This window comes from Oryzias latipes, chromosome 11, assembly GCF_053564925.1.
Source record: "Oryzias latipes strain Hd-rR chromosome 11, Olatipes_Hd-rR_3.1".
In the NCBI taxonomy this organism is placed as follows: domain Eukaryota; kingdom Metazoa; phylum Chordata; class Actinopteri; order Beloniformes; family Adrianichthyidae; genus Oryzias; species Oryzias latipes.
The window spans coordinates 12,627,732-12,648,218 of NC_136247.1; the positions used below are offsets into that span (position 1 = coordinate 12,627,732).

The window sequence follows — 20,487 nt, forward strand, 5'->3', positions numbered from 1 at the left end:
TTGGGCATCACCTGTTTCCGCTGTGGACTGTGCAGTGGACCGGTCCATCGCCCTATCTGAAGTGATTGAGACAGTCAAAATAATCCTAGGGGGGAAGACTCTGGGGTGGATAAGGTCCCTGAGTACCTCAAGTCTCTGGATGTTGTCTTGGGCGATTTGCCTTTGCAACATCACTGGCCAGTTTAGGACCGTCCCTCTGGACTGGCAGACTGGTTTGGTCCCCTTTTCTAGAAGGGGGGTCCAGAAGGTGTGATCAAATCACAGAGGGATCCCACGAAGGCCACTCTCCAGGTATTTATCTCTGCTTTTGGTATATGGTGTTCTGATGGCTTCATCCAATCAGGACCTTTAATGCTCACAGTGAGAATTAGCACCTCCAAGTTGGACGCCACGATTCTTGACTGTGAGAGGATGGCTTGTCCTTTCAATCTTCTAGTCAATCTGAGTTCTTACCTTCACTTAAAGTCACCCTGAGTTCTGTTTCATGACCGAAATGCCCCGAATACTGGCAGCTGAGAAGAGTTTTTCTCCTCTGGATCTTTGGGCATGGAGCCACATCAAGATAGGTCAGTTGAGGTGACCAATGCCTCTCATGCAAATGTCTTCTTGGATCAAGATGCTGCCCCCTACAGGCAACCACACCAAAGATCAGCCAAGACAATTAGCAGGCATGTCCCACTGAGGACCCAGTACAGAGGAAGAACTGGAGGGAGTTGTCGAGGAGGTCTGGGTATCTCTGCTTAGGCTGTTGCCCTCACAACCCGGCTTCAGATGAGCAGAAGATCATTGATGTATGCATTTCTATTGTCTTCCACTGTGAAGCTTCAAGAATAGCATCTATAGGTTGTTTTTTATTCTGATTTCTATTTTTTTGTATTCTTACATAATCCCTTTTTTTACAGGTTGTTTGGTGTAGCCACAAAACTGTTTCTCTTTTAAATTCTTCTTGGTTTATATCTTAAATTGTTAAGCAATAAAAGACAGAATCCCTTTTGTTTGGGGAGAAGGACAGAAAATGAGTGGCGGGAAGAAATTTGACTTTCTTCCAACTGATGACTTTAAATGTTTAGAATCGACAGGAGAAAGACGGAGGAGCACAGACTCTCAGACTAAACAATTCTTTCTTGTCTGCAGATAAAGACACACTCGACTGGATCTTCACATCATGTATGTACAGAAGGTTGACGAAGCTTTTGCTTGGAGAAATTTTCTGTGGCTATTTGCACATTTTGTTCTTCCACGATTGTCTGATGAAAATCCTTTCTGTCCCAAAACCTAAAAAACAAAAATCCAGATTGTTCAATGTGTTGGTTTGAAGAAAACGCATTTTTCTTTTGTTTTTCTAGTCCTCCTCCCCTAACCCTCCTCACATCCTGTCCTCTCACCTCTTCCTCCTCAGCTTCTGCCTCTTCACTACAGAGAAATAAAACCAGAAGGAGCGTTGGTTCCTGGCATTCGGAGGCTCGCCCTTGCCGGGTTGAAATGCACAGCGGTCACTTTGGTTTGGTCAGCGTTATTCATGCCTTTCAAAGTTGCCAAGTTACCACAAGGACCAGGCTGCTTTGATGAGAAGAAAGCACAAACACGAGTGGGCCTGCACGGGCCTGTCGTGCCCCCCCCTCTGAGTGCCTCTGCCCTAACATGCGTGCGTGTGCTTCAGCCTGCTGTCCTCAGGAACGAGAGAACTCAAAAACCTGCAGCTTCACACCTTCAGCTCTGCCTCTTTCTGCTGGAGTCCAAAGGGTTTCACCTTAAATTTGGCCTAAGCTGGAACATCAGACAATTGATCAGCAATGAAAGGATGCAGTCGTGAGGGGATGAAAAGATAGAGATGGGTGGGGTCAAAGAGAGAGGACTCCCATGGCGACCGCAGGGAGGGGACATGATGAGGAGAACCTAGAGGAGGGGAGCACAACTGTTTCCAGAGGAAGAAACGTCTCTTTGCTTGTAAGGTTTCAGTCAGGAAACAACATCTGTCTTTATAAACTATCCGGACTAATAAAGACATCTGGAGCTCCAGAGGCGCGTGGGAGGGGAGTTCTGGCGTGCAGCTGACTCACAGCAGAGGGGGACTTCTTTTCAGCAGGAGCAGAGCTGGAGACCCAGCTCTCAGCAGCACCTGCTCATCCTGCGAGGTTCCTACTACAAAGCGAGCAGCAGACCTCCAAAGAGGTCGTTGTCTGTGCTCAAAACACAGCTCGGATAGCTTGTAATTACGCAGCTCTCTGCTCCTGCTGCTGCGTAAGCGGAGGAGAGGTTTTCTCCAAGATTAGAGAAGGTGGAAGGAGGAAAGACGACAGCAGTCGAGGAGGGAGGGAGAGGTAAACAGAGGCGGTAAACACAGCAGCGCTCCTCTAAACATATCCAGCAGTGGTCGGGGCTGTTTGTGAGGACGGAGGTGCAGAAGATCCCAGAAGCACATGGCCTCCTGCAACCTCTCCTGGTTTTGCAGCAGGATGCAGTGGTGCCGCAGGCTCACCTCCACCCTGCTGCTGCTGCTCTGCCTCTCCCTGTGGAGCCAGCAGGCCGAGGCCGCCGTGCACTCCAGCTTCCGCCAGCTCAGCGGCCGCGAGAAAAAGGAGATGCAGAAAGAGATCCTGAGCATCCTGGGCCTCCCGGGGAGACCCAGACCCCACCCGCCGCTGCGCCCACCCTCCTCCGCCCCGCTCTTCATGCTGGACCTTTACCACGCCATGTCTGCTGATGGAGAGGACGAGGGGAACGAGATCCTCATGAGTGGGCCCGCTGTGGGCACGCTCAGAGGGGGGGCACAGGTCCACCACGCAGCCCTGCCGACCCTCAGCACCCACACGCCGCCACTGGGGACGGTGGTGAGCGAGGCGGACACGGTGATGAGCTTCGTCAACCTGGGTGAGGATTTATATTTTTAAAAAGTTCTAAGAGAAACAGAAATGTTTGATTTTCTTTTACCAGGTAAAAAAAACAACAGTTTTTTGTTCTATTTAGCAGCAGACACTCGAGCTTCTCCTAGAATGGAGAACCACAGAAGTTTAGGTGAAGCAGCATGTGGTCAGAGAAGGACGGAAATAGTGAGGAAGGTCGGTGACGGTTAAGATCTGCTCGGTTATAAATCTGTTCTCAGCGTCCATGTTTGGCTTAAAACCAGCTGTTTGAGAACAAGTTCCACTGGTTTTAAAAAATCAAGTACTATTCCTGGAAATAAAATTTAAAAAATCGAATTTAACAACAACAAACTTCAGATATGGAAATGACTAAAACATAGAAGCACAATTAATTTAAATTAAGCAGTTTTGTTCACAATTTTTAAATTCTCTAAAGATGGTCTGCTAATGGACTGGACTAAAACCAGACGGAAAAGGATAACTTTATTCCTCCAAAGAAATTCTGTATTAGTGCATGTGTCCAAAATCTAAGATGTGAGTTTAATGTATTCTCTGTGTGACATGTCTTCTTATACAAATTTTAGTACTTAAGTTATCACCATTTTTTTTGTTTAATTTTTCAGATTACTGTCTGGATTGTTTTTTAGATGTGATTTAAGGTTCTTCTCTCATCCAGAACTGGAGGTTTTTTTAATTCTATTTTTTTCCACTTTCCTATATTCTAAAGTCTGTGTGACAGTGAAGATAAGGTGCTCGTGTGTGTGTGTGTGTTTGTGCTGCCATCAGTCTGACCGATGCCTATCACAGCATGGAAATTAAACATCCTCCTCTTGACGGCTTCCTTCCTGCAGCTCCTCAGGGGTTTTAGATGATAATCTGCTCCGGTTTACCGTGGGAATCATCTCAAACTCAAATCTTCCAGTTCCTCTCTGCTCACAGACCCTGAAACGGATCACTCAACGCTGCAAAAACGCAGCATCTCATGCTGCAGGATGCAGAGGTTTTGTAGACAAAGATGGCAAAACCAACAACTGTGATTTTTCCAAATCATGCATTAATGCTAAAACTATCATAAATGTCATCAAATCTTTATCAAATCTGAGGGAAATGAACAGAACTAAGTTGAAGCAGCAATGAAGAGTTTTCCTGCAAATGTGAATAGATGACCAGCTGGACAGAATTAAAGGCCCGACCGACACTCAACGCCAGATGCAAAGACTGCTGTGGAGGAGCTCCTCTAAAAATACCAGGCAGGCCTGTAATTAGTGGTGTGTGTGCAGAGCAGCCTCTGTGGTTCGGGGAGCGAAGTGTCTCTAATTACCGCTGCGTGTTTGTGGATGTGAGGACGCCCAGCCTGATGGGGGCTGCTGACCTGCTGCTCCGCTCTCCATTTGTCATGTCTTCCAGTTTCCTCCTGCAAAGACGCAAAACTCACCCGGGCTCCTCTTCTGTTTGTGATCCTTCCTGCTTTTTTCCATGTTTCTGTGGGGTTTGGATGCAGTTTCACCTGATTAGGACAGAAAGTTGGGGGGAAAATAAACTTTTCTACTAGAATTTTAGCTTTTTAAACACTTCAAGCTGGAAAAACTTTGATGGATCGAACGTGTTCCACAGTTTCCTCCTAAAAGTGTCAGACAGAGATGAATCTGGACTGTTTTCAGGAAAAGTTGGTGGACTGGATTGTTTTGTTTGGAAGCATTGGATCATTGACCATACTGGTGGAACAGAAATGCTCCGTTATTCTGTAAAGATTTCAATCTTTTACCAAATCAACAGCTCTTTAGTTTACCCTAGTTGTAATGAAACACAAAAACCTGGCATGTGACGACATCACATTTTGGGTTCTATTACTGCAATAGATAACTGTGTTTAACTGGAGCCCTGGCACTGCTGTGTGTAGAGGGGGTTAACTCAAATATTAGCCCAGGTCTTAAGAGGTTTATGATTTTCTGACACGCGTGTCAGCATCTACTCTGACTCCTGTTAACCATTCCTGACTTTTTCTTGAAGGACTTCTTTCTGAAGCTGCTCACAGCGTATCTCCAGCCTTTTATTGTTTTACCTTTAGATGAAGACACCTAAGCTCTGGAGTCCTACATTACTGTGTAAATGTTGAAAAATTGACATTTTTTCCCCTCAAACTTTAACATAAACATGTGTTCTGCTGGTCAGGTAATATTAGTCATGTTTCAGAAAAGTCCCTCCATCATAATAAAATGTTACTTCACTGAGGTTTTTGTCTGACACTATAGTTTATCATTTTGCAGCGACAGCTTTTATTTGTCGTTCATACACTTTTTCTTCCTGCAAATATCTGTAGTCTTATTACTCAGTAATGTAATTATCACAAAAACTCCTAATTACACTGAAAATGAGGGAAAACAGCGATCAGAGGTGGAAAGTAATGGCTTAAATTTACTCAGTTACTTTTACTTGAGTAGCTTTTGTACTTCCCAAAGTCGTTTTTTTCTGCTCCATACTTTTTACTTTAACTCGCGTAGATTTATGTAGATAAACCATTGCTCTTAATAACATTAGGTTATATCTGTTACTGTTTTTGTTTGAAAATTTACTACCATATACTCTTGGCATACAGAGTAATATTGGTGCAATAACTGCATTTTTTAGGTAAACATTGGGATGGGCTAGTATAAAATAAAACCACACTGAGCGCATCACAAACTTTATTGTTGGAATATTAAAAGAAAAAACATTAAAAGAGAAAATAATCATATTTGTTGGCTTTGTAAAACAGCAGCGACGTGTGCTGAAGTTTTTTCTCCAGTAAAGAACAAAGGCGTTACCACTGAATATCAGTTCGAACCCAAACAAGTCAAAAATACCAAAAGACTGTAAGGAAGTTCATTCTTATTTAGTTATTTTATGTTTTCTAATAAGTTTTAGAATAAAAAAATAAAAAAAGTATTTCCAAAGTGTTCCAGAGTATTTCAAAGCTCTTTGTGGATCTCCCAACAAAGTATGTCAAGCTTTTATGCACAAAAGTACTTTTTGAATTTCCTTCAAAGGTGAGATCCAGACTATGAAAGTCACAGTGTCGGTCCTTCTGTCTGTGCAGTGGAGCATGAGCGGGACCTGCTGCAGCCCCGTCCCTACTGGAAGGAGTTTCGATTTGACCTGACCCCCCTCCCTAAGGGTGAGACGGTGACGGCGGCCGAGTTTCGGATTTACAAGACCCTGACGGTGGGCCAGAGAGCGAACCGAACCCTTCACATCTCCGTCTACGAGATCCAGCGAGAGAGCCGGCACAGGTTTCCCCTCACAGCCTCTTTTCCACACCACCAGCTCCAGCTCCAGCGGCTGTTTGTCTGTACCTAGTGCACCCACACTGAACCCTTATGGGTCCATCTAGAAAATCTCCATGATTTTGAGCTTTCTGCAATAATTTAGTGCTGTAACCCTTGTGCTATACTATGACCCCACCCAAACATTGACGTTTTCTCCCTACCATGACAAAGGTGGCTGAAGGGGGAGAGGATTTCATGTAATCCATGGACACCAATGAAAATCACAAATCATTGAATAAAAAGTTCAGCGCACTGTCTTGTGGGGTGAAGATGACGTCACTCCCAATGTCAAAGTGCCTAGGATAGCACAAGGGTTAAGAATATCATATGAGGATTTGAGTTTGTTAGGAGGAATTTCTGAAGAAGATCTGACCAGCATTTTAAATTTCCCCCTCTGTTTTCCCTTTAGAGAGCCGGAGCTGGTGCTGCTGGACATGCAATCTGTACCAGCAGGACAGGAGGGTTGGCTGGCCTTTGACGTCACCTCAGCCTCCAACCACTGGCTTCTCCACCCGCGCAGCAACCTGGGCATACGCCTGTATGTGGAGACTGAAGAAGGTGAGTTTTGAACTAACAGGACATCCTATAATTGCCACTGAAGCGGCATAAAAACCATCGTTTTGTCCTCCAGACCGCTCCATGTCTGCAGGATGGATCGGGTTGGTCGGCCGTAAGGGGCCTCGCTCCAAACAGCCCTTCATGGTGACCTTCTTCAGGGAGAGCCAGGTTCCGTGTCGGCCGCCTCGAGCTGTCAAGCCTCATCCCCGGAAAAAGAAGGTCAAGTACGACCTCCCACTGCCGGCCATCCACAGTACGTTTCACTCAGACACACAAAAAAATGAAGTTTATGAAAGTTATTGTTTCTTTGGTAACGCTTTATAATAAGAGTCCTTAATAAACTATTTATAAAACATTATCAAGCACTGGTGATGTTTTAGTAAATTGCTTATAAGTACATCATTAGCATTTGTAAATGTCTTACAACTGACTTACAAGTTTTAAATAAGCTGTTTAGAATTACATTAACATGTTCCTTAATAAACTACTTATAATACATTAACAAGCATGAGTAATGTGGTATTAAGCTGATTATAAAGACATTTATTAGCATTTGCTAATCCTATTCACAAGCTATTTATAAATTGCTTGTATGGGATTGATAAATATATTAACAGTGTTCTTATTAACAGTTTATTGATGTTTTGCAGCCCCCCCAATCTAAACCGTGACCAAATGGGGGGTGATCTTTACAAGCCATTTTGTAACCCTTGTGCTATCTTAGATGACCCCACCCTTACATTGACATGTTCTTCCTACCATGACAAAGGTGGATAAAGGTGGAAAGATTTCATGTAATCCATGGACACCAGTGAAGATCACAAATCATTGAAGAAAAAAGGTTCAGAGCACTGTCTAGTGGGTCTAGATGACCCAAATCCCAATGTTAAAGTGCCTAAGATAGCACAAGGGTTAAATTGCTTACAGAGCTAAAATGTTTATTCAAAATAGATTTAGATTAAACATTGATACACTCTGTAGTTTTGGCTGCGATTCCCCTGAAACAGTCCTCCATCTCTTCTGGAATTGTCCTAAAATTAAAGTGTTTTGGCAGAAGATGTGTGATTTCGTTAATGATAAAACTGATTCTGGTTTTGTTTTATTCTGGAAAGATGTCTTCTATCAAAGATGTCTAATGTCAAAAAATACACAAAAGGACTCTGGTTTACCTGTAACCCTTGTGCTATCCTAGGCACTTTAACAATGGGAGTTGGGTCATCTAGACCCACTAGACAGTGCGCTGAACCTTTTTTCTTCAATGATTTGTGATCTTCACTGGTGTCCATGGATTCCATGAAATCTTTCCACCTTTATCCACCTTTGTCATTGTAGGGAGAACACGTCAATGTAAGGGGGGGGGGGGGGGGGGGGTCATCTAAGATAGCACAACGGATATATTTATATATTTCTTTGCATTTATAAATGCATGCATTTCTTTCTGAATATATGTTCTGCATAAAATCTTAGTTTCTTTTTCTCAGATAAAATTTCAGTAAACAAGGTGGGTCAGCCCTGCAGGAAACATGAGCTCTACGTCAGTTTCAGTGACCTGGGTTGGAAGGCAAGTATTGAATGTTTAGGAATCACATCTGCATTGTTTTCCAAGTGTAGATGTTTCCAAACAGTTTGGGTCAAAGAGGGAAAGTAAAAGATCAGGTGAAAGTCTATTAAGTCTAGCCCAAAACAGTCTGGTTTTTTCTGGATCCATATCTGACTCCAGGCTTGTGTAAAGGTGTTCAGTTAGCGCCCCCTGCAGGTGGACAAAGGTCCGCTTTCAAAGCTGTGATCAAACTGTTTTTAGTGAATGAAACTATTTTCTTTGACGACGGGCCACTTTTTAACAATAAATGAAGGTGTTTCTCTTCAGACTTCACCTGGAGTCTGACAGCTAAAACATTTGGTCAAATGAATCTCATCTAAATTGTTTGTGAGTTTAATATTTTTAAGTGTGAGATTTTCAGCTTTATAATTCTTTTACCAGCACTTCTTGTATTTGCTGTTGTCTGCAGACTCTGAATAGCATCATGTGTTGAGGACAGGAGGATGCCTCAGAAAATTAAGTGTTTTTTTCATGCTCCTCAGGACTGGGTTTTGGCTCCCACGGGGTACTCTGCATACTACTGTCAGGGGGAGTGCTTCTATCCTCTGGGCTCCTGCATGAACGCCACAAACCACGCCCTCATCCAGCAGGTGGTGAGTGCAGCTCCGTCACCCCGCCTGATTCTCGTCTTGATGCCGTTTTTTAACCTCTTGCTGGTGACGAGCGACATCAGTTTTTCCTGTGATAAAAGCCTTCAGACATCAGTAAATGTGTTTCTGCAGGTCCACTTAATAAAGCCCGATGAGGTTCCCAAAGCCTGCTGCGCCCCCAAGAAGCTCAGCCCCATTTCTGTCTTGTTCTATGACGACAGCAACAATGTCATCCTCAAAAAGCATCGAAACATGGTGGTGAAGACCTGCGGCTGTCAGTGAAGGTGCAGCAGTTTGAGGGGGACTGATTTTTTTTTTTACCAAGAAAGCAGCCTGTGTGGGAAGAACCTGCCTCAGCATTTTAGGATTCAGAGCCTGCACTTCAATTTCAGATTATAGTAGCGTCTGACTTCAGAAGCAGAACTTTGTCCTTCCTGGCTTTCTATATAGCGCTGCTTCTATTTTATCAGAACATCCAGGTGGAAATCACTTTAAACTTTGACATAACCCCACTAAAAGCAGCTGCGCTCTGGATCCAACTTATGGGGCACGGACCGGTTTTGCCTTCAAACACATGAAGAAGATGCACAGCTGCATTCACCTGCACTTCCACAGCAGACAGTGAAGATTTATACCCTCAGCTGATGCTTCCTGTCACCTTTTTTTCCCTGTTGGATTGTTTTTCTGCTTGTTTTGCAGCAAACCCCAGATTCTCAGTTCAAGTCTCATAATCCAGTTGAGTTTTGGTTAAAGTAAACGATGCTGAGAAGCTGAAGAATAAACCACCTGACAACACTCCTGTGAAAACGGCTCCACATCATGAAGCAAATCATGTCAATGTACTTTGAGTTTGTCTTAACCCTTGTGCTATACTATGGTGTCCTAGAACTTTGTGAAAAACAAAGGGAATTCCCAACCTCTCCCTTGTCATTGAATGAGGCACCAACCCGAACACACATTTCCTAAAAGAAGGATCAAAAATATCTTAATGAATCACATGATTATTGTTCAACCCTCTTCAGTTAACCCCTGTACTGTCTTAGATGACCCCACTCTTACATTGACGTGTTCTCCCTACCATGACAAAGGTGGAAAAAGGTGGAAAGATTTCATGTAATCCACGGACACCAGTGAAGATCACAAATCATTGAAGAAAAAAGGTTCAGAGCACTGTCTAGTGCAGGGGTCTGCAACCTGAGGCTCTGGAGCCACATGTGGCTCTTTGATCCCTGCTTTGTGGCTGTCTGGTTAACGAATAAAGTGTTTTTAATTTTTAAATGAAACAAATTATTCAGACTATACAGAATCAAGAAACAAACATGAGTCAAACTTTATTCAACATATCACTTCACCAGACTACTGACAACAATCCCCCAATGCTCCAACAAACCATCAAGCGGTGCGACTTAGTAGTTTGCCAAAATCAAACCTTAGGAGAAATTTTTTAGTGCCATGTACCACAGAAAATCAATTTGAAGTCAGTAAGCACAACCAGAAGTCATACTTAACCCTTGTGCTATCCTAGGCACTTTAACGTTGGGTCATCTAGACCCACTAGACAGTGGTCTGAACCTTTTTTCTTCAATGATTTGTGATCTTCACTGGTGTCCATGGATTACATGAAATCTTTCCACCTTTATCCACCTTTGTCATGGTAGGAAGAACACGTCAAAGTAAGGGTGGGGTCATCTAAGATAGCACAAGGGTTACGGCGCAACAGATTTTAAGGCAAACTATTATTGAACACAATTCAAGTATTTTGGGTGCGCCATGTGGTCCAAAATATCAATTAATGATCACTTAGTTAGTTTCGATTTTTTTGGTTAGTCACTTTTACTCATTTCTGACTGAGAGTCACAGAGAACAATAAAAGAAACGATTTTTAATCGCTGCTTACATCACACTATCTACTAAAGACAAACCTATGTGGTACAGAGTGTCTTTTATTTTGAAAGGAAGTCATGTAAATCTCTGTCAAAAGTTTTATACTATTTACTAATTTGAAAGAAAAGTATCTTTATGATTATGCTTTAACTATGAAAAAACAATAGTGTAATATTGATAATAATAGCAACAGTAATAGAATTGCAAATATGTCTTATTTTTTTAAAGGGGGAAGGCAGACTTTGCAGCTCCTATTGGCTTGTAGTCTGAAAGAAATCGACCAGAATGACTCTTTAAGTGTTGAAGGTTGCAGACCCCAGGGGCCTGTTTCAGAAAGGAGGTTAAGTGTAAACTCTGAGTGTGTTGACCCTGAAATCAGGGAAACCCTGGGTTTTCCGTTTCAGAATGGGAGGTTTGTTAAACCAGAGAAAGCAGAGTAAGTCAAACCCGTTTCTGAAAGAGAGGTAACTTATACTCAGAGTCAGTGTCCATGGTTACTTACGCTGTGAACCTAACCTGGTCGGGAGCAGGTTTTATTCTCTAAACTCAAGGTTTCTGCCGGTCCCCTCCCCTTTTTAAAGACAAAGCGTTATTTTTCGCTTTAACCTTCATTGCCCAAATTTCCGTCACACAGAGACGGTCTAAGTGACAAGAATGGCTTGTCCTTTTTTGGAGGACCCAATAGACGAGGAGGCTGCATTAATTCGTAGAGAATTACATTCACGTCGTGCGAGGATTTTGAGACCTAGACTCGATTTTTTGTCATTTCCCCATATGTTTTTGCTTGAGCGTTACCGTTTTTCGTTGCAGTCAATTACATATATACAATGAAAACAACATTAGATATGTATTGCTATGTAGATGTTTCATATGTCAAATATTGTCAACAAAGCCTACATCCATGACATGCTCACATTTGACCTGATTGAATTATGTTTTTATACTTAATTTTTAGCTGCTGCCATGTTCTTTTAATTCCTGCAGGATTGCATCTACATGAAAATGAAATCAGGGACATTGAATTAGATTAATGTAACAATTACTTTTTGGAAACACAATTTTCTAGTACTGCTTACTTTCTTTATCCCATATAAACCTATACCACTTGATCAATACAAGGGTAGACAAAAGTTCACTTTTAAAAACACAATTGCATGTATTAATATTAAACTGACCAACGTTTGCAAGAGGGGAAGGTTAACAAAAAAGTCCTCTACACGTCATTAAATGCATTTTCCCCCACATTGGTTCTGTACACTATGCAGCATTTCATGCAATTACACCAGGAATAACACTTCAAAAGTACACCTAAATATCGCCATTTTTTATTTCACACCTTACGCTATTTAAAAAGTTATTACAGCCAATATGTTATAACAATGATTTAAATGCAAACTTACGCATCAACTTGAGCAGCTATGTTTTCCCACGCTAACTGTCTCTGTTTTGCAGATGCAGCGGTGTTGCTTGTCTTCCGGAATATTCAATTCAATTCAATTCAATTTTATTTCTTCTTTCTCTTTCGGCTTTTCCCATCAGGGGTCGCCACAGCGAATCGTCCTTTTCCACCTCACTCTATCATGGACATCTTCTACCCTAACATTAGCCAACTTCATGTCCTCTGTTAAGACATCCATGTATCTCCTCTTTGGCCGTCCTCTTGCCCTCCTGCCAGGCAGCTCCATCTCCAACATCCTTCTACCAATATATCCACTATCCCTCCTCTGAACATGTCCAAACCATCTCAGTCTGGCTTCTCTGACTTTGTCGCTAACACAGGCAACATGAGCCGTCCCTCTGATGTACTCGTTCCTTATCCTGTCTAACCTGGTCACTCCTAAGGAGAACCTCAACATCTTCATCTCCGCTACCTCCATCTCAGCCTCTTGTCTCTGTCTCACTGCTACCGTCTCTAACCCATATAGCAGAGCTGGTCTCACCACTGTCTTGTACACCTTTCCTTTGAGTCTTGCTGGCACTCTTCTGTCACACAACACTCCTGACACTTTCCTCCAACCGCTCCAACCTGCCTGCACTCGCCTCTTCACCTCTTTTCCACACTCCCCATCACACTGAACTGTTGACCCCAAGTACTTAAACTCCTGCACCTTCTTCACCTCAGCCCCCTGTAACCTAACGCTTCTACCTTGATCCCTCTCGTTCAGACACATGTATTCTGTCTTACTACGACTGACCTTCATGCCTCTTCTTTCCAGAGCAAACCTCCACCTCTCTAGCTGTTCCTCCACCTGCTCTCTACTCTCACTGCAAATTACAATGTCATCCGCAAACATCATTGTCCAGGGAGATTCCTGTCTTACCTCGTCTGTCAGCCTGTCCATCAGCATAGCAAACAAAAAAGGACTCAAAGCTGATCCTTGGTGTAGTCCCACCTCCACCTTGAACTCCTCTGTCTGACCTACAGCACATCTCACCACCGTCATACTTCTCTCATACATGTCCTGAACTACTCTGACATACTTCTCTGCCACTCCAGACGACCTCATACAGTACCACAGCTCCTCCCTCGGCACCCTGTCATACGCCTTCTCTAAATCTACGAACACACAATGCAGCTCCTTCTGACCTTCTCTGTACTTTTTCATCAACATTCTCAAAGCAAAAATGGCATCAGTGGTGCTCTTACGGGGCATGAAACCATACTGCTGCTCACAGATCTCCACCTTCTTCCTAAGCCTGGCTTCCACTACTCTTTCCCACAGCTTCATTGTGTGGCTCATCAACTTTATTCCTCTATAGTTGCTGCAGTTCTGCGTGTCACCCTTGTTCTTAAAGATCGGAACCAGAACGCTTCTCCTCCATTCCTCAGGCATCTTCTCACTCTCTAAAATCCTATTGAACAACCTCGTTAGAAATTCCACTGCTGCCTCTCCTAAGCACTTCCATACCTCCACAGGAACGTCATCAGGACCAACGGCCTTTCCGCTCTTCATCCTTTTCAGAGCCTTCCTAACCTCATCCTTTCCAATCTCTGCTACTTCCTGCTCCACAACAACCACATCTTCCTCCCTTCTTTCCCTGTCATTTTCCACGTTCATCAGCTCCTCAAAATACTCCTTCCATCTTTTCTGTACACTCTCCTGGGTTGTTAGCACCTTTCCATCTCTGTCCTTAATCACCCTTATCTGTTGCACGTCCTTCCCATCTCTGTCTCTCTGTCTGGCTAGCCTGTACAAGTCCTTCTCTCCTTCCTTTGTGTCTAACCTGTCATATAGCTCATCGTAAGCCTTCTGTTTGGCCTTTGCCACCTCTCTCTTCACTTTACGCTGCGCTTCCTTGTACTCCTGTCTACCTTCCTCAGTCCTTTCTACATCCCACTTCTTTTTAGCCAACCTCTTCCTCTGGACGCATTCCTGTACTTCCTCATTCCACCACCAAGTCTCTTTACCGTCTTTCCTCTTTCCAGATGACACACCTAGCACCTTCCTACCTGTTTCCCTGATAATTTCTGCTGTAGTTTCCCAGTCATCTGGAAGCTCATCCTGACCACCCAGACCCTGTCTCAACTTCTGCCTAAATTCCTCACAAGTTTCTTCATTCTGTAGCTTCCACCACTTGGTCTTCTTTTCTGTTTTCCCTCTCTTCTTCTTCCTGACCTCCAGAGTCATCTTACACACCACCATGCGGTGCTGTCTGGCTACACTCTCTCCTACCACCACTTTGCAGTCATTAACCTCTCTCAAATGACCTCGTCTACATAGGATGTAGTCCACCTGGGTACTCCTACCTCCACTTCTGTATGTCACTCTATGTTCCTCTCTCTTCTGGAAGTAAGTGTTGACTACAGCCATTTCCATCCTCTTCGCAAAGTCCACCACCATCTGTCCCTCCAGATTCCTTTCCTTCACACCAAACCTGCCCATCACCTCCTCATCACCTCTATTGCCCTCACCAACATGCCCATTAAAGTCTGCTCCAATAACAACTCTCTCTCCTCTGGGGAAACTCTGTATGACCTCATCCAACTCACTCCAGAATCTCTCCTTCACTTCTAACTCACAGCCAACCTGTGGCGCATACCCACTGACTACATTCACCATCACCCCTTCGATTTCTAACTTTAAGCTCATCATCCTGTCTGAGACTCTTTTCACCTCTAGAACACTGTTTACAAACTCCCCCTTCAGAATCACTCCTACCCCGTTTCTCTTCCTATCAACACCATGATAGAACAGTTTGTATCCTCCTCCAATACTACGTGCCTTGCTGCCCTTCCACCTTGTCTCCTGCACACACAGTACATCTACCTTCCTTCTCTCCATCATGTCTGCCAGCTCTCTGCCTTTCCCTGTCATTGTGCCAACGTTAAGAGTCCCTATTCTCAAACCTATGTTCCTGCCTTTTCCCTTCTCTCTCTGGCCACGGGCCCTTCTGCCTCCCCTCTTTCTTCGACCAACAGTAGTCAAATTTCCACCGACACCCTGTAGGTTAACAGCATCGGTGGCGGTCGTTGTTAACCCGGGCCTCGACCGATCCGGTATGTCTAAAGTGTTGTGGATGATTCGCATGGTTATTTTGGCAATTTTTACGCCGGATGCCCTTCCTGACGCAACCCTCTCTATTTATCCGGGCTTGGGACCGGCACAGAAGTTACTGGCTTGCAACCCCTGTGGCTAGATTCAATTCAATTTTATTTGTATAGCCCAAAATCACAACAACAGTCGTCTCGATGGGCTTCGAAGTAAAACATGAACTTAAAAGGATCACAAATACAAAGAGTTCAATAGGAAAATACTAAAATGAACTAACAAACTGACTAAGCTATACTGGCATCCCTGCCCTTAGACCCCCCTTCGCGGTAAGGAAAAACTCCCCAAAAAAACGGATTCCGGAAAAAACGAAGAAACCTCAGGGGTGCCCACATGATGGAGGGATCCTCCCCCAGGACGGACAGGCGATTTACCAGAACTCTTAGAGAAGAATTAACTTATCTAAATCTACAACTACATATATAAAAGTCCAGCAGACGAGCTTCATCCAGCCGTGGTTGTGGGGACAGTCAGGGAGGGGCGTGAGTCGAGCCGGAGACAGGAACCACAGCCAGGTGTAGGAGCAGGAGCAGAGACGAGGTACTCGGTCAGGTACAGAGCAGAGATGAGCCAGAGATGAGCCAGAGGCAGGATCCACAGCCAGGTGTAGGAGCGGGAGCGAAGGCGAGGTAAACGGTCATATGTGCTCATATTCACTGTAACTCTGCAGCAGCACGTCAAGTTCAGCTGGCGAAACATATGCAGACCTCTTTTTTTCCACGGTTGCCATGGTGATTCGCAATATCTGCGCTCCATTGATAATGGCTTCTTACAGTCGCGGTGCGCACGCTTAACTCCGAATCAGTCCACTCAGAATTGATTGACCTAACTCCGATCAGCTGCTCTGAAAAAGAAAACTCAGAGTTGTTAATCTCTCGATTGACCAACTCAGAGTTCAAGTTTAACCTCAGAGTTGGTTGAACCTCCTTTCTGAAACAGGCCCCAGGTCTAGTGGGTCTAGATGACCCAACTCACAACGTTAAAGTGCCTAGGCTAGCACAAGGGTTAACAGAGTATCAAGTTATGAGTCCAGACGTTACATTAATCGATTTATTCAAGAGATAAAAAAAAATTATACAATGAAACTAAACATTTATTTTGACAGGTTGTAAAGAACAACTCTTTTTTACCACTAAAATTCAATCAATCAGTCCTTCGGGCTTTTTATTCTACTGAAAGCATCAATGAGCATTTAGGGCAATTATTACCAAACAAATGATTCTGGTTCAAAGTGGGAGGAGGGCGATGTGGCTGTGAAGGAACAACACAAAGATGAAACGCAGTTATGTGTGAGGTACAGTTGTGAAGCGTGCTGAGCACAGCAGCACAGAGTGAGGAGCAGACGTCCCAGTTCTATTAAACTGACATGAATCTGAAATTGTGATCAAAGTGCAACAGCCGCAAAGCTGATGCTGATGAAAGAGTTCAATTGTTTGGCTGCAGCGTCTGTGAGGGAGGAATGCGTCTACTTATCCTCCAGAGACCCCGCCCCTTACCCAGTGAGCTGTACAGAATAAATACAAAAAGGGCTGCTGGTGTACGGAAGCCTGGTTTTTTTCGCACACAGACATGCAGCCAAAGCACAGACACACCCACCCCCTCCCAAAGTCCACCAACACGGGCAGGACCCAGCACTCGTCATCCTTCAGGTGCAGCGATTCAGATCAATCCGTGGTCGACGTGTACCTGAAAGCGATAGGTTTAAAGAGCTCCTGGTTTATTGATGTGGTCAGTTAAATATCTAACTGCAATGTTCTGTACAGTAAAGGAGATTTATTTACTGTGATCCTTTTCTTTTAAGAAAACTTTACACGTTTGCTGCGTCAGAGACGCTCCTACACAAACATGAGACAGGGTTCTGGGTGTTTTCCAGAAATCAAAGCTCTTCCTGCTCTCAACCCTTCACAGCTTGAGGCATCAAACCTGACTGGTAGACAGAACTCACCCAGGTTCAGGTGCAATAAGCGATCCTTTATGCCTGAACGTCCGCCAGTTCAGGAGGCATGGGGGACTTGGGATGCTTGCTTTCAAAGTGCTGCTTGAAGGTTTTCGGGTCAGGCATTTGTGTCTGAAAGAATCAGAAGGACTGAATAAGTTTACCTTTCAGAAACTGTCCAGAAAGGACCAGAAGAAAACTAAAGAAAACTAAAACGGTGGTATTCACTGTAAGTGAGCATGCTTATAAATCGGATTTTTGGTCGGTGTGCATTTGTCTCTTGCACTGACCCGGCACACGGGGCAGGTGTGCACCAGCGCAGCCTTGGCAGCAGTCTTCTGGTCCGCACCCTGAGCTTTCTTCTTCTCTGCCGCCTTCTTGGCGTTCTTCTGCTGAGACTGAATCTTCTGCTGCCCACGAGCCATAGCCCCCAGCTTCAACCTGTCAGACGAACCAAAACCAAAGCTATAACAGGTTATACAGAGAACCAACTCAGCAGCAAAAACTCAACAAAACGATAATAATAATAATGGAAACCTACAATTGTACTTTAAACTCAAATTTACAAAAGAAGATTCAGTGTGTTTAACACTGGAACTCAGAAGTCATAAATTAATAGCTGAATGTGTTACATTTGGGCTGATACTACTATTGTTTATATTATACACAATTATTTTTCTGAAAACTAAGTTTTGCCAAAGCATCAAACATACTGCTTAAAAGTTAAGAATTTGCTGAAAAGATCAATTAATAAAAAAATCTGACCGGTCTACAAATGACCTAGAAAGTTTGACTGCAGCACTGACGTTTGTGATGTAAGAGGCTGAGGACTTTTCTTTCAGAGAGAATATGTATTACTCGTAAGAATAATGTGAAAAAAAGCCAAATGTAGTCCTATATAGCCAAAAGTACCCTTTTGATGTCAGAATAGAAAAATTCAGGCCATTATGAGATACAAAAAATGAATTGGCAACAATTAGGGATGAAGACGGCCTCTAAATGTGCTTTTGTCAAACAGTGAAGCAGATGAATATGGGCAGCAAGAAGTCAACTACAAGCGTCAATGCACTCCATCTTGAGTGGACAAACAGGAGACCTTTCTGTACTCCTGAACAAAAGGGTTAGAAAAACACAAGAGTGGGCAACATTCACCTGATCCAGGTAAACACATGGAGAAACAGGTATGATAGTGGCCCGTAAGGCGCGGAGCTGCACTAAGAATAAAGAATGTCACTTTTTCCTATATTTTGAGAACCAAAAACTGAGTTAACACATGCAAATACAAGCAAAACAATGGATGGAAGACTTATGAGTTCACGACACAATAAAACTATGGTTTATTGCTAAATAGCTTCTATGTGTTTATACATATTTTTTTGAAGAGTGAACAATGACTAATCTAAAATTGTATTCCTTTTTTAATTCCTAAAAAGTCAAAAAATGTTTTTCTTCAGTACATTATTTACAGAAAGGATACTCTCCAGTACAAAAACACCATGTACTGAACCCCTGAGAAGACTTCACAACAAAGTCAGACTTTCAACAATAAACTAAAGCACACAGTTAACTAAATCCACACTATGTGAAAAGCCTGACCCCACTTCCCATCATTGCTGTGTTTACTCTCCCACTAGCTTACGGCCGACACAACCCCAACATTACCCCCAACGTTACCAGTGCAACAAAAACAGTGAGCAACATTGGAGCTATCCAGGAGTGCAGTTTGGAGACAGATGCCAGCTAATATGAGGAAAACAAAGACGTACATGTTTGTAGTTGTCTCCAAATGGATGCATCAGAATGGAATGGAGCAGGGAGCCTGTGGTTGGCTGTTGCAGGGCCTCCATCACTACAGCTTTTAGCAACACATTTTTCGTCTGCTCCTGATTCACGACGATTTTAATAAATAAATAAAATACTAAAGAAACTTACGATTTAAGCTCAATTAAAAAGAACAAAGCTTCCATTATGAGAAAAATGCTACAAGAACAGGTTTAAAAAGCCAGAGTGGGTCTTAACGGTAACGCTACACTGAATTGGGGTTAATTAATTACTAATGTTGTGGGCCCTAAAGTGTTTGTTTTGGTTCAGATTCATTTGAGTAAAAAGAAAGATGTAAATGTTTTAACCACCATAATAGATTAATACTATAAAGGCGTAAAAATAAACATATCGCTACAAACTGACAGGAAGAAGTCACAGCGTAAAACTAATGTTAATTAATACGGAAGCGACATCTATGGCTAACATTAGGCAGTTGTTTCAAACGTTTGTTTTGCTAAAATTGGATAATTACCATACAGGTTACTTTCCTTCAAAATAAAGGGGAAAACGCTGAAACATTCAGCAGTCAAAATGTATATGTTTAGCTGAAAACACAAACCACCCAAAAAAGGCATTTCTTTACCCGGCGACACCATGCTAACGACTCAAGCTAGGAAAGATAGCGGACGTTTCTTCTGCCTCATAAAAGAAAACTGCACATTTTATGGCCCGAATACAAACTTTTTTGTGTATATTAGTGTTAGAAAACACCCGAATAAGCTTGAGCTGCTTAAAAATGACACAACGATAGTATGTTTTTTTTTAAAAAAGGCATTACCTTCGACTTTCAACGATGCCTTGTCCCTTTTGTCGTTTTCTTCTTTTTGAATGCTGGGAGAAAAGTTGCCACTGTCATTTATAAACGAGCAGCGCCCTCTGCCGGACTGGAGATGTACCGACGAACTGGATGATGTGCATTAATGTAAGTGTGAGGTTAAATCAAAACAAGTCACATTTTAATAACTTTTGAACTATTTTAATACCTATTTAAACTATTAATTTAATAACTACACCTTTATTTCAAATGTTATTGCTTATAACAATGAAACCTACTAATTCATTGGGTTTTTGTTGGTTTTATTTTGTTGTAAACAAACAAGAGTAAACTTAATTCTTTTCCACTGTTTTCAGTCTGGCTCACCTAGTTTTAAGTTTACACTTAATAAAGCTAACATTTTTCATACAATTATTTATTACTTTCAACAAACAAACTGTCTACTAACCTTGTACATTTTAGGTGTAACATTTATTTTTTGTAGGGAAGGTCAATATTTTGATATATTTTTATAATCAAATACTTTTAGCACTCTTTAAGTCTAAGAAGCCTCTGCACAGATTTCTGAGGTAAAGTTTCACGTGTAAAAGTAAATGAATCC

General features: G+C 42.8%; 2 protein-coding genes across 8 annotated transcripts; one reads left to right on the forward strand and one right to left on the reverse strand.

The window, feature by feature from the left end:
- The first annotated feature begins 1,924 nt into the window (after positions 1 to 1,924).
- On the forward strand, positions 1,925 to 9,712 carry bmp8a (bone morphogenetic protein 8a). 4 transcript variants are annotated; one of them, XM_011481014.4, is made up of 7 exons: positions 1,925 to 2,871; positions 5,941 to 6,133; positions 6,579 to 6,727; positions 6,801 to 6,980; positions 8,209 to 8,288; positions 8,810 to 8,920; positions 9,050 to 9,712. In XM_011481014.4, exons 1-7 carry the CDS (start codon positions 2,421 to 2,423, stop codon positions 9,197 to 9,199), a joined length of 1,314 nt encoding a protein of 437 aa, XP_011479316.1. In that variant the 5' UTR covers positions 1,925 to 2,420; the 3' UTR covers positions 9,200 to 9,712. The 4 variants fall into 4 exon arrangements, with proteins under 4 accessions (XP_011479316.1, XP_078810968.1, XP_020562839.1 ...); XM_078954842.1 differs by lacking the exon at positions 8,209 to 8,288 and having other exon boundaries at positions 2,018 to 2,871; XM_020707180.3 differs by having other exon boundaries at positions 2,269 to 2,871; positions 8,810 to 9,712.
- zgc:91910 (Zinc finger protein 706-like) lies at positions 5,535 to 20,027 on the reverse strand. 4 transcript variants are annotated; one of them, XM_078954844.1, is made up of 5 exons: positions 19,890 to 20,027; positions 17,516 to 17,728; positions 17,297 to 17,419; positions 9,835 to 9,879; positions 8,982 to 9,006 (listed from the first exon to the last, which is right to left on the reverse strand). In XM_078954844.1, the coding sequence occupies exons 2-5, from the start codon at positions 17,710 to 17,712 to the stop codon at positions 8,997 to 8,999; spliced, it is 375 nt and encodes a 124-aa protein (XP_078810970.1). In that variant the 5' UTR covers positions 17,713 to 17,728; positions 19,890 to 20,027; the 3' UTR covers positions 8,982 to 8,996. The 4 variants fall into 4 exon arrangements, with proteins under 4 accessions (XP_078810971.1, XP_078810970.1, XP_004074118.1 ...); XM_078954845.1 differs by having other exon boundaries at positions 5,535 to 9,879; positions 17,578 to 17,728; XM_004074070.5 differs by lacking the exons at positions 8,982 to 9,006; positions 9,835 to 9,879 and adding an exon at positions 16,388 to 17,037 and having other exon boundaries at positions 17,578 to 17,728.
- Positions 20,028 to 20,487: the final 460 nt, after the last annotated feature.

What these genes read in the sequence shown, in the direction of transcription:
- bmp8a (XM_020707180.3), top strand. Translation starts at nt 2,421, where the DNA reads ATGGCCTCCTGCAACCTCTCCTGGTTTTGCAGCAGGATGCAGTGGTGC. An exon ending in GATGAGCTTCGTCAACCTGG is followed by an intron (nt 2,872 to 5,940) that starts GTGAGGATTTAT and finishes CTGTCTGTGCAG; the next exon opens with TGGAGCATGAGCGGGACCTG. An exon ending in GTATGTGGAGACTGAAGAAG is followed by an intron (nt 6,728 to 6,800) that starts GTGAGTTTTGAA and finishes TTTGTCCTCCAG; the next exon opens with ACCGCTCCATGTCTGCAGGA.
- zgc:91910 (XM_078954844.1), bottom strand. Translation starts at nt 17,712, where the DNA reads ATGGCTCGTGGGCAGCAGAAGATTCAGTCTCAGCAGAAGAACGCCAAG. An exon ending in TATAAGCATGCTCACTTACA is followed by an intron (nt 17,420 to 17,515) that starts GTGAATACCACC and finishes TGATTCTTTCAG; the next exon opens with ACACAAATGCCTGACCCGAA. An exon ending in CTTATTGCACCTGAACCTGG is followed by an intron (nt 9,880 to 17,296) that starts GTGAGTTCTGTC and finishes TCCTTCTTTTAG; the next exon opens with GAAATGTGTGTTCGGGTTGG.